Source organism: Lutra lutra, chromosome 16, assembly GCF_902655055.1.
Source record: "Lutra lutra chromosome 16, mLutLut1.2, whole genome shotgun sequence".
NCBI lineage: Eukaryota > Metazoa > Chordata > Mammalia > Carnivora > Mustelidae > Lutra > Lutra lutra.
In genome coordinates, this window is record NC_062293.1 from 34,653,396 (window position 1) to 34,666,539 (window position 13,144).

The window sequence follows — 13,144 nt, forward strand, 5'->3', positions numbered from 1 at the left end:
AGCAACCCTTAGTTTGTTTCCTGAGATTAAGAGTCTCTTATGGTTTGTCTCCCTCCTTGGTCCCATCTTATTTCATTTTTTTCCCTCCCTTCCCGCCATGACCTCCCCCCGCCCCCGTCATCTCAAATTCCTCATATCAGAGAAATCATATGATAATTGTCTTTCTCTGATTGACTTATTTTGTTTAGCATAATACCCTCTAGTTCCATCCACGTTGTTGGAAATGGCAAGATTTCGCTTTTTTGATGGCCACATAATATTCCATTGTGTGTGTATATGTGTGTGTGTATACACACCACATCTTCTTTATCCATTCATCTCTTGGTGGACATCTAGGTCATCTAGGTTCTTTCCATAGTTTGGCTACAGATTCTTTTTAAAGATATTTTTTTGTAAGTTGTATATCTTCCTTTTTTTTTTTTAAGATTTTATTTATTTGAGAGAGATTGAGTTAGCAAGAGAGAGCACAGGTAGGGGGAGTGGCAGAGAGGGAGAAGCAGAAGATCAAGATGCAGGGCTTGATTTCAGGACCTTGAGATCATAACCTGAGCTGAAGGCAGATACGTAACCAACTGAGCCACCTAGTTGCCCCAAGTTACATGTCTTCCAAAAGAGTTTCAACTGAGCAAAATGTGTTGTTAATTCTAAAACAGTTTTGAACATAATATAGTCCTTTGATGATTCAGAGTCTACATAAGAATCTTGGAATGCTTAGTTATCATTATGAAAATGATTATGATAATTTATATGTAAAAGATGAAAGAGATGGGCCTATCATGATGCTGTAACATACACAAATAATCACTTTGAGTAAATGCTTTAATATATTTGCTTATTTGTCCCTTCCTTATAACGTTAGACCACAGAATCTCTAAAGAAAACATTCTAGTTGATTTTTTTCTACTTGTTTGGATGCCAGACAAGCAAAAGTTTATTGTAATATTGTTTTCATAAATACTTTATTTTCTATTACTTTTACTTAATTTGCTAACAAAAGCCTAGTAACATTTATTTTTATGAAAAATAAAGCCTAGTAACATTTTATTTTATTTTATTTCTTTATTTTATTTTATTTTATTTTATTTTATTTATTTATTTGACAGACAAAGATCACAAGTAGGCAGAGAGGCAGACAGAGAGAGGTGGAGGCAGGCTTCCTGCGGAGCAGAGAGCCCGATGCGGGGCTCGATCCCAGGACCCCGGGACCATGACCTGAGCCGAAGGCAGAGGCCCAACCCACTGAGCCACCCAGGCACCCCTATTTTATTTCATTTTTATGAAAAATAAATGTTACTAGGCTTTTGTTAGCAAATATACATCAATATACATGATGAATCTGAAATACTTGCTAATATACATAATGAATCTGAAATACAGTATTGGATATATTTTAGTTATGTAGTAGATGGATTTGATTTAAGTATTAGGAGAATTTAAAGTTAAGCACAAGTGTATGTAGGTATGTATTTATGTATTTTTATATGTGTGTGTGTGTGTGTGGTTAAAAGGAAACATGCTACTGATAAGATTTAAAAAATAAAAAATAAAGGGGCACCTGGGTGGCTCAGTGGGTTGGGCCGCTGCCTTCGGCTCAGGTCATGATCTCAGGGTCCTGGGATCGAGTCCCACGTCGGGCTCTCTGCTCAGCGGGGAGCCTGCTTCCCTTCCTCTCTCTCTGCCTGCCTCTCTGCCTTCTTGTGATCTCTCTCTGTCAAATAAATAAATAAAATCTTTAAAAAAAATAAATAAAAATAAAAAATAAAAATTTTATAACTTTTGTTCATTTTGATTGTTAATGATGTTACTCTTTGGGGAAAAATGAGATAATCTGTTAATAATCTAAAATTTTAATGGGAGACTGAAAATAGAATTAGTAGTATATATGTAGTACAGATGGGAAAATGCCAATACTGTTCATAGAAAATAACTTTTCACTTTTTTTATTATCTATGAATTGTGTTTTTGTATATGTGGGCAATTGCTTCTTGGCCTTTTGGCTAAGATCTGGTGTAGTATACATGTAGGCACACAATGTAGACCGCTATTACAATTATGTATTCTGTTTAAGTATTAAAAATTACCTGTTTTATTTGAATGTTGATCTTAAAATAGATTTTGGTACATGTATCAAAATTGATACATCAGGGGTGCCTGGGTGGCTCAGTGGGTTAAGCCTCTGCCTTTGGCTCAGGTCATGATCTCAGGGTCCTGGGATCGAGCCCTACATTGGGCTCTGCTCAGCAGGGAGCCTGCTTACCTCTCTTTCTCTTGCCTGCCTCTCTGCCTGCTTGTGATCTCTCTCTCTCTCTGTCAAATAAATAAATAAAATCCTTAAGAAAAAAAAGAATTGATATATCATGAAACATGTTTCTATTTGAAATAGATATATAAAGTGGAAATTATTTAGCCCTTATGTATTTACATTATTTAATGTATTGAGCTTTATTTCTTCAGGGAAATAGTAGTAATTAAGAATATACTTTAGGTCTTTATTTTAATCTTCCCTGCTTGATATTTTAATAAATCTCAATATAAATGAATACCCAGCTAGTTAACATTATTAATTTTTGACTATTATCAGATTTTTACAAATGATATAAATTGATGTTAAACTTCTCTATAAGTGTTTCTAGTGTAGGTGTTTCTCTCTTGTTGTAATTTGATGCTGGAGACAGGGTGACCAATTTTGCCCAGATCTGCCAGGTACTTTTCCAGTTTTAGCACTGACAATCTTGTATCTTAGGAAACTTCCCAATCTTGGGCAAATTGGGTGGTTTCTCATCCTAGTTGCAGTTTTTTAAATGTTTTTTAAATGAGAAATATTACAACTTGGGTTCTTTCTTTCTTTCTTTTTTTTTTAGGGAAGCCAGTGGATGAAAGCTTAAGTAAAAAACCTGAAGTACCACCATCATGTTGTTGTGCATGCCATTCAAAGAATTTTACAAACATTGACTTGAACCAAGGAACTTCACATCATTTCAACAGTCCAAGTACACCACCTTCTGAAAGAAATGACACTTCATCAACTTATCAAGGTAGTTTATATTTTTGCCTGGCTCTGTTGGTATATGTAGTCGCCTTAATTATTGCTGTTGTGAGACTTAACTAAGATACATTTGCTTAGCATAAGTGACTATGTATCTCCACCTAATTTCTCTGGAATTATTTTTAGGTAACACATATGATAGATAGCCTTGGACTATTTTATTCTTGGCTTGACTTTTAATTTATTCAGATATTTTGCTAGCTTAAATTTTTTTTTTTTTTTAAAGATTTTTTTTATTTATTTATTTGACAGAGAGATAGATCACAAGTAGGCAGAGAGGCAGTCAGAGAGAGAGGAGGAAGCAGGCTCCCCGCTGAACAGAGAGCCCGATGCGGGCCTCGATCCCAGGACTCTGGGACCATGACCTGAGCCGAAGGCAGAGGCTTTAACCCACTGAGCCACCCAGGCGCCCCAATTTTTTTTTGCTAGCTTTTTTTTTTTTTGCTAGCTTTTTTTTTCCTTTTATATACATAGTTTTTGTAATTGGAGTATAATTGACACACTGTATTACATACATTAGTTTCAGGTGTACACTGTAGTGATTCAAGTCTAGGCATTATTCTGTGCCCATCAAAAGTGTGTCTACCATCCATTGCCTTATGTCATTACAGTGCCATTGACTATATTCCTATGCTGTACCTTTTATCCCTGTGACTTATTCATTCTGTAACTGGAAGCCTGTATCTTCCATTTCTCTCTGGCAACCATTAGTTTGTTCTCTGTGATTATGGACCTGTTTCTGCTTTTTTTGTTGTTTATTCATTTGTTTTTTAGATTCCCCACATAAGTGAAATCATGTGGTATTTTTCTTTCTCTGTCTGACTTATTTCATTAGCATAATACTCTCTAGGTCCGTCCAATCCTTTTTTATGGCTGAGTAGAGAATCAGGTATGTTTTAAATATGATCCTTAAACAGTTCATACTAGATTTAAGATAAGTATACTAAGAATATCACAAGATTATTAATTTTTAAAAATATTTCTTTGGCTTTGAGTATATGGAAAGGATTAACCATTCTTTACCTAAGCCAAAAACCTAGGAGACATCCTATACACCTTGTTCTTCCTTATTTCTCCAGGAAAACCTCTATCTCCATTGATAGTGCCTTAGTCCAAAGTGCCATCTCATGGTTAGAGCACGTAATAACTTCTTTTCCTGCTTTTACTTATGTCATCTTTTATTCACTGGCAGGAAGAAAAGAGGTTGCCATAACTGACTTAAGTCTAAAGGGCATCCACTTCTCTTTTTTCTGTTTTTTAAGATTTTATTTATTTATTTATTTGAGAGAGAGCGAGAGAATCTCAGGCAAACAAACTCCTGATGAGCACGGAGCCCCACATAGGACTCTATCTCATAACCCTGAGATCACAACCTGAGCCAAAATCAAGAATCAGGCACTTAACCCACTGAGCCATCCAGGTGCCCATAAATAGTATCCACGTCTAAAACAAAGGATGGAGTTATCTTCCTCTAAAACATATGACTATATATGGAGGAGGGTAGATACTTGAACTAAAGTATGATTCTGTTACGAATGAAGAAGAAGTGGTTGAATATATGCTGGAGAATTGACCAATAGTGTTGTCTATACTGTTTTGACCCTTAGCAGTTTTGGCTTTTCTTTCCATTCTTTAAGAGGATCATGTTTTCGCCTGCCTCAGAGACTTTGCTTATGTTAGTATTTATTCTGAGGAAAGTCCCATCTATCCTGAATTTCCTTTAGATCTCAGCTTAAATATCATTTCCTTGAAGGAGCCATACTGACCTTTCTGTCAGACTAGATTTGGTTTCCCTGTTCTGTCTTCTCACTGTGCACCTCTCCCTCATAGCACTTGTCACAGTTTGTATTATCTGTATTTCTGTGTACATAATTTGTCAAGCTCTGCTTCCTGTAGCAGATTATATACGCTCTGAGGTCAGGGACCATGTCAGTTTGCTTATCGTATTTTTTTAAAATTATTTTTATTAACATATAATATATTATTTGCCCCAGGGGTACAGGTCTGTGAATCGTGTTTACGCATTTCACAGCACTCACCATAGCACATACTCTCCCAATGTTCATAACCCAACCACCCTCTCCCTATTATCATTGTATTTTTAGTACCTAGCAGAGTGCCTGAAATATGGTAGGGTCTAGATAAATATTTATTGTATGAATGAATGGAATTAATTTTGAGATAATTATAGAAATTCTGGTTTATGTTTATATACAACCTGTTTTTTAAGATTTTATTTATTTATTTGAGAGAGAGTGAGCACAAGCAGGGGGAGCAGCAGAGGGAGAGGGAGAAGCAGGCTCCCAGCTGAGCAGGGACCCCATTGGGATCCTGATCCCAGGGCCCTGGGATCATGACCTGAGCCAAAGTCAGATGCTTAACCAACTGAGCCACCCAGGTGCCCCTACGACCTGTATTTTTTTTAAAACAAACATTGAAATATAGTTGACATAACTATATATATATAAATGGTACACTTTGGTAATTTTTGATATAGGTATACCTCCTTTAAAGCGTCAAGGTAGTGAACATGTCCATCGCTTTCAAAAGTTTTCTTATGCCCCTTTGTTATTCCTCCTTCCCAAGCCTCCATGACTCACTTTTTCCCAACAACCACTGATTTGCTTTCAGTCATTGTAGATTGGTTTGCATTTTTAACGTTTATTTAAATGGAATCTTAGTTTGTACGCTTACTTGTCTAGCTTTTCACTTAGCATAATTCTTTTGAAATTTGTCCATGTTGCATGTATCAACAATTTGTTCCTTTTTATTATTCAGTAATATTCTATTGTATGAATTTACTACAAATTGTTTATCCAGTCGCCTGTTGATGGCTATTTGAGTTGTTTCTAGTTTTAAGCTATTACATATAAAGCCACTGTGAATATTTCTGTGTCTTTGTTGTAGACATGCGCTTTCGTTTTTTGAGGGTAAATACTAGAAGCGACTACATCACTTAAGTTTAACTTCGTAAGAAACTTCCAAGCTGTTTCCCAAAGTGGTTTTACCATTTTAAATTCCCACTAGCGGTGGTTGGGAGTTCTCATTTCTTTACATCCTTGTTAATACTTTGTATGGTCAGTCTTTTTTCTATTCTAATGGGTATGTAGTGGTATCTCATTGTGGTTTTAATATGCATTTCCCTAATCACTTAGGACATTTGGGGATCTTTTCATGTGCTTATTAGCCATCTGTATCTTTGATGAAATGTCTGTTCAAATCTTCTGCTTTTTTTTTCTTTTTTTTTTAAAGATTTTATTTATTTATTTGACAGACAGAGATCACGAGTAGGCAGAGAGCAGGCAGAGAGAGAGGGGGAAGCAGGATCCCTGCTGAGCAGAGAGCCCGACGCGAGGCTCGATCCCAGGACCCTGGGATCATGACCTGAGCCGAAGGCAGAGGCTTTAACCCACTGAGCCACCCAGGCGCCCCATTCTGCTTTTTTTTCCTTATTGTTAAGTTTTGAGAGTTCTTTTACTTTTAGTTTGAGATATTTCAAATTTAATTTTGTAGATCATGTGAGGTATAGATCCAAGTTCATTTATTTTGCATATGGATATATAATTGTTTGGCGTCATTTATTGAAAAAGCTGTTTTATCCACTGCCTTGTGCCTTTGTAAAAAAATCAGTTGTCAATATATGCTCAATGTGACTGTGAGTTAAAGTTGCTTAGAATAGTTTCTCGAAGAATCAGATGTGGTCAGGGTTGTATTCTGATACTCTGTATTTTTAAGTAAGTTCTTTAATATGAAATAACCTAAATACAGAAAAGTGTGTGGATTTTAAGTGTATAAGCTTGATGAATTTTCACAAAGTAAACAGTCCTGTAACTACCACCTAGATAAAAAACATGGGACATAACCTACACTGTGGAGGCCTTCCCTAATTGCTGTCCTCCTTTATGTCACCATTGATGATTTTTACCTCTTTATAGGAATGTAATTATATGTATACTTTTGCACATTGTACTGCCTGTCTGCTTTCGCTTAACATTGTATTTCTGAGATTCATTGGTGTTGTTGTATATAGTACTAGTTTTTATATATTATTTCTACAGCATATTAATTTGTTGTACAGCTGTTAGATATTTGAGTGGTTTTTTTTTTTTTAAAGATTTTATTTATTTATTTGACAGAGAGAGATCACAAGTAAGCAGAGAGGCAGGCAGAGAGAGAGAGGAGGAAGCAGGCTCCCCACTGAGCAGAGAACCCGATGTGGGGCTCGATCCCAGGACCCTGAGATCATGACCTGAGCCGAAGGCAGAGGCTTTAACCCACTGAGCCACCCAGGCGCCCCGAGTGGTTTTTGTTTTTGGTTATTAATGCTATTATGAACATTCTTGTTCATTCTAGTGCAAATGGATATTTTTTATTAGATTTATACCTAGAAATGGAATTGCTGGCCATAGTGTGTGCTTATGTTCTGCTATAATAGATATTGCTAATATTTCCAAAGTGGTTGAACCAATTTATTTACCCTGCTGCCCTACATCTAGCAGTATTTGGAAGTTACATTTTTCTTTTTTTTTTTTTTTCCAAGATTTTTATTTATTTATTTGACAGACAGAGACCACAAGTAGGCAGAGAGGCAGGCAGAGAGAGAGAGAGGAGGAAGCAGGCTCCCCGCAGAGCAGAGAGCCCGATGCGGGGCTCGATCCCAGGACCCTGTGATCATGACCTGAGCCGAAGGCAGAGGCCTAACCCACTGAGCCACCCAGGCGCCCCTGGAAGTTACATTTTTCAACATACCTGTTAACACTTAATATTTCCTGTTTAAAATTTTAGCTTTTGTGCATCTATGGTGTTTGCCTGAGTTTTAATTGGTATTTCTCTGGTGACTGATGAAGTTGAGCATCTTTTTATATGTTTACTGATAGTTTGAATATCCCCTTTGGTGAATTGCCTGTTATTTGTTTGCCCATTTTTCTATTGGGTTGTTTCTTACTGATTTCTATGAGGGGTGTTTTGTTTTGTTTTGTTTTGTTTTAAAATATATTCTAGATAGATCTTATTTCTTTATAACTTTATATTTTAAAGACTTTGGTAAACTTCCTGCAGACTCCCCTGCTATAAAGAATAAGAAGATAAGCCTTTTTGTATGCATATAATGCGATTTAAAAAAAAAAATGAATTGGGGTTAATCTTATTTGGCACATGGCAATTCAGTTTTTCTAAAACTAAATTATCGTTTTGGGTGGATATTTCCTACCCTTTAATGGGCCCATACAAACTCCCCCCTTGATTTATTTGGGGCAGAGTTTCTCAACAATGACACTATCATGGTTTGAACGGGATAGTTCTTTGTTATGGGGGTTGTCCCGTCCCGCATAACAAGCATAAGCATTGTGGGATGTTTAGCAGTGTCTCCTAGGCCTCAACCCACTAGATATCAGTAGTATTCCCGCCTTTTGTGACAACCGGGAACGTCTATTCCCAGTGTCCCTTGGAGTGGGACTTGGGATGTTAAAAGTGCCTAAAAGTGCCCCAGTTGAGAACCAAGATCTAGATTCATTCTGTGGGTATTTTAAGTTTGACAAAAAATTGCAGAGCTCAAAATTACAAAAATCTTTTCTAAAATATATATGGAAATACAAAGGACTAAGACATTCTTCAAGAACTAGGTCAAGATGAGAGGAATTTATCTAGGAGATATCCTGATTTTTTTATATATAAAGCTATTATAATTGAAACAGTTTAGTATTAGCACAATGTTAGACCAGTGAAAACAATAGAGAATCCAAATTCAGTTCCACATGTATCTAGAAACTTGATTTTTAAAGTTTTTATTTATTTATTTGACAGAGAGATCACAAGTAAGCAGAGAGGCAGGCGATGCAGGAGGTGGGGAGCAGGCTTCCCGCCAAGCAGGGAGCCTGCCTGATTTGGGGCTTAATCTCAGGACCCTGAGACAATGACCTGAGACAAAGGCAGAGGCTCAACCCACTGATCCACCCAGGTGCCCCAAAACTTGATTATTTATAGAACTACATCTAGGGGTGCCTGGGCGACTCAGTTGGCTAAGTGTCTGACTCTTGATCCCAGCTCAGGTCTTAAATCTCAGGGTTGTGTGTTTAAGCCTGGCACTGGGCTCCACACTGGGTGTGGAGATTACTTAAAAAAAAAAAAAAAAAAAAAAAAAAAAAAAAAAAAGTATGTTTACAGAGCAGAGGACTAAGGAGGGACTTTTTTTTATAGGTGGTACTTAGATATCCATATGAAAAATTTACATTTGAGTCCTACTTTATGCCATAAAGAAAAATACATTCCAGGCAGATGAAAGATTTAGGTATGAAAGGCCTTTGTTGTTCCAAACAAATTTTAGGATTGTTTGTTCTAGTTCTGTGAAAAATGCTGTTGGTATTTTGATAGGGATTGCATTAAATCTGTAGATTGTTCTCAATAGTTTTGGCTTTTTAACAATATTCGTTCTTCCAGCCGATGGGCGTGGAATGTCTTTCCATTTCTTTGAGTCATCTTGAATTTCTTTCATCAGTGTTTTATAGTTTTCAGAGTACAAGTCTTTCACCTCTTTGGTTAAGTTTATTCCTAGGTATTTTATTTTATTTTTTTGGTGCTGTTGTAAATGGGATCATTAGTTTCCCTTTCTGCTGCCTCATTATAAATCTGTAAGAATTTCTGTACATTCTGTGCTTAGATTTCTGTACATTGATTTTGTATGCAGCAAATTTACTGAATTCATTTATCAGCTCTAGTAATTTTTTGGTGGAGTCTTAAGGGTATATATAGTTTTGGTGGAGTCTTAAGGGTATATATAGTTTCTTATATAGGGTTTCTTATAGTGTTATATCATCTGCAATTAGGGAAAGTTTTACTTCTTCCTTACCAATTTGGATGCCTTTTATTTCTTTAGTTTGTCTAATTGCTGTGGCTAGGACTTCCAGTACTATGTTGATTAAAGTGATGAGAGTGGACATCCTTGCCTTATTCCTGAACTTAAGGGAACCCTCAGGTTTTCACCACTGAATGTGATGTTGGCTGTGGGTTTTTCATATAAAGTCTTTATTATGTTGAGATATGTTCCCTTAGACCTGCATTGCAGAGGGTTTTCATGAATGGATGTTGTACTTTGTCAAATGCTTTTTTTTGCTTCTGTTGAAATGATATGTGGCTTTTATTCTTTCTCTTATTGATGTGACATAGAACTTTCATTGTTTTGCTTCAATAGCCAAAACAATCTTGAAAAAGAAAAACAAAACTAGGGTTCTTGAGTAGCTCAGTCGTTAAGCATCTGCCTTTGGCTCAGGTCATGATCCCCGGGTCTTGTGATCGAGCCCCACATTGGTCTCCCTGCTCAAGGGGAAGGAAGCCTGCTTATCTCTCTCCCACTCCCCCTGCTTGTGTTTCCTCTTTTGCTGCGTCTCTCTGTCAAATAAATAAATAAAATCTTAAAAAAAAAAACACACCAAAAAAACTAGAGGTACCACAATTCCACAATTCAAGTTACAGTACAAAGCAGTAGTAATTAAAGTAGTATGATACTGGCAAAAAATAGACACACAGATCAATGGAATAGAACAGAAAATCCAGAAATAAACCCACAGTTACATGGTCAGTCAATCTTCGTCAAAGGAGGAATGAGTATACAATGGGAAATGGAGTCTCTTCAACAAATGGTGTTAGGAAAACTGGACAGGCACATGCAAAAGAATGAAACTGAATCACTTTGACCATATACAAAAATAAACTCAAAATCGATCAAAGACTTAAATGTAAGATCTGAAACCATAAAAATCTTTGAAGAGCACACAGGCAGTAATCTCTGACATTGGCTCTAGCAACGTTACGTCTCCTAAGGCAAGGGAAATAAAAGCAAAAACAAATTACTGGTACTACATCAAAATAAGCTGCTATGCAGCAAAGAAAGCAACCAACAAAACTAGAAGGCAGCCTACTGAATGGGAAAAGATATTTGCAAATGAAATATCTGAAAAGGGTTACTATCCAAAATGTGTGAAGAACTGATACAACTCAACACCCAAAAAAGAAATAATCCAATTAAAAAATGGATAGACAAAATGCTCAAAAATCAGCAGACATTTCTCCAAAGAAGATATACAGATGGCCAATACACGTGCACAGATGGTCAGCATCACTTATCATCAAGGAAATGCAAATCAAAACCACAATTAGATATCACCTCATACCTGTTAGAATAGCTAAAATAAAAAACACAAGAAAACTAGTGTTGGCAAGGATGTGGAGATAAAGGAACTTTCTTGCATTGTTGGTTGGAAGGCAAACTGGTGCAGCCACAATAGAAAATATTATGGAAGTTCCTCCAAAAATTAAACATCAAACTACCCTGGGGCACGTGGGTGGCTCAGTCAGTTAGGTGTCTGACTTCAGCTCTGGTTATGATCTCGTCCTGGGAATGAGCCTCGCATTTGGCTCCCCGCTCAGTGGGGTCTGCTTGTCCTTCTCCCTCTGCTCCCTTTCCCCCTGCTTTTGCTCTCTTTCTCTCTGTCAAATAAATAAATAAAATCTTTAAAAACAAAGGAATAAAAAATAGAACTACCCTACAATCTAGGAATTGCACTACTGGGTATTTACCCCCCAAAATACAAAAACACTAATTCAAAGGGTTACGTGCACCCTTATGTTTACTGCAGCATTAATTGAATAGCCAAACTATAACGGCAACCCAAGTATCCATTGATAGATGAATAGATAAGATGTGGTATATGTGTGTGTGTGTATATATACATATATATGTGTGTGTGTGTGTGTGTGTGTGTAGTATCCCATCATATACATATGATGGAATATTATTCAATCATTTAAAGAATGAAATGTTGTCATTTCCAACAATATGGAACTAGAGAGTATAATGTTAGACCAATCAGAGAAAGACAAATAATGTATGATTTCACTCATTTGTGGAATTTGAGAAACAAAGCAAATGAGCCAAGGGGAAGAAAATAGAGACAAACCAAGAAAAAGACTCTTAACTATAGAGAGCAAACTATGGTTACCAGAGGGGAAGAGGGGCAGGGTGGGAAATAGGATAGGGATAAAAGAGTACACTTATTATGATGAAAAAGAATGATAAAAAGAAAAAAGTGATCCGGAAGGATTCAAGCTGAAAGATAAATAGTTACTACTTCAGAGAGGAAGAATAAGAAATGAGCAAGTGGGAAGGGAGGAAGGGAAGTGGATGGCATTTTACTGTTTCTTATTTATACTTTTAATTTGCTTACATCTTTCACAATGGGCTTACATTAGTTGATAACTTTTTAAAACTTCAAGATATTGGGTACCTGTATGGCTCAGTAAGCAGAGCATGGAACTCTTGGTCTCGGATCATGAGTTTAAGCCCTGTGTTGGACATAGAGCTTACTTAAAAAAAAAAAAAAAAAGTTAAAAAGGGGCACCTGGCTGGGTTAGTGAGTAGAGCACGAGATTCTTTTTTTTTTTTTTTTAAAGATTTTATTTATTTATTTGACAGAGAGAGATCACAAGTAGGCAGAGAGGCAGGCAGAGAGAGAGAGAGAGGAGGAAGCAGGCTCCCCACTGAGCAGAGAGCCCGATGCGGGGCTCGATCCCAGGACCCCGAGATCATGACCCGAGCCGAAGGCAGAGGCTTTAACCCACTGAGCCACCCAGTTGCCCCAGAGCACGAGATTCTTAATCTCTGGGTTTGAATTCCAACCCTGTGTTTGGTGTAGGGATTATTTAAAAATAAAATCTTAAAAAAAAAAAGACAAAACAAAACTTAAAGGTATTGGATTATGTTGGAAACCAATTTGGAATCAATTCCATTGTTTATCTTGGGCACTTACTCTATTTTTCTATGTATCAGTTTCCCCAATTGTAAAATAATACTTGTTACTTCATGGGATGGTAGAAGGAGTTGATCTATGTAAAACTTTAAGCCCAGTGTCTGATACTAATAAAATGGAATTGTATAGCCCCCCCCGCCCCAAAAAGACCTAGGTGTGAAAGACAAGACCATTACGATTTTAGAATATAGTGGTGTTAATTTATTTAGAGGACTCAAGAATGTGAGTGATGGGTTGGGGGGATTCAGAGGTAAAGAGAATTTTTTTTTTAAAGTTTTTTTTATGAGAGAGATCTCAC

General features: G+C 36.7%; 1 protein-coding gene across 2 annotated transcripts in view; it reads left to right on the top strand.

The window, feature by feature from the left end:
* BRIP1 (BRCA1 interacting helicase 1) overlaps positions 1–13,144 on the top strand; it is a 188,318-nt gene that overhangs the window by 5,508 nt on the left and 169,666 nt on the right. For both annotated transcript variants that reach the window (XM_047707226.1, XM_047707227.1), the window contains exon 4: positions 2,862–3,035. In XM_047707226.1, the coding sequence (XP_047563182.1) occupies positions 2,862–3,035 (174 nt within the window). The remainder of the gene's footprint in view (positions 1–2,861; positions 3,036–13,144) is intronic.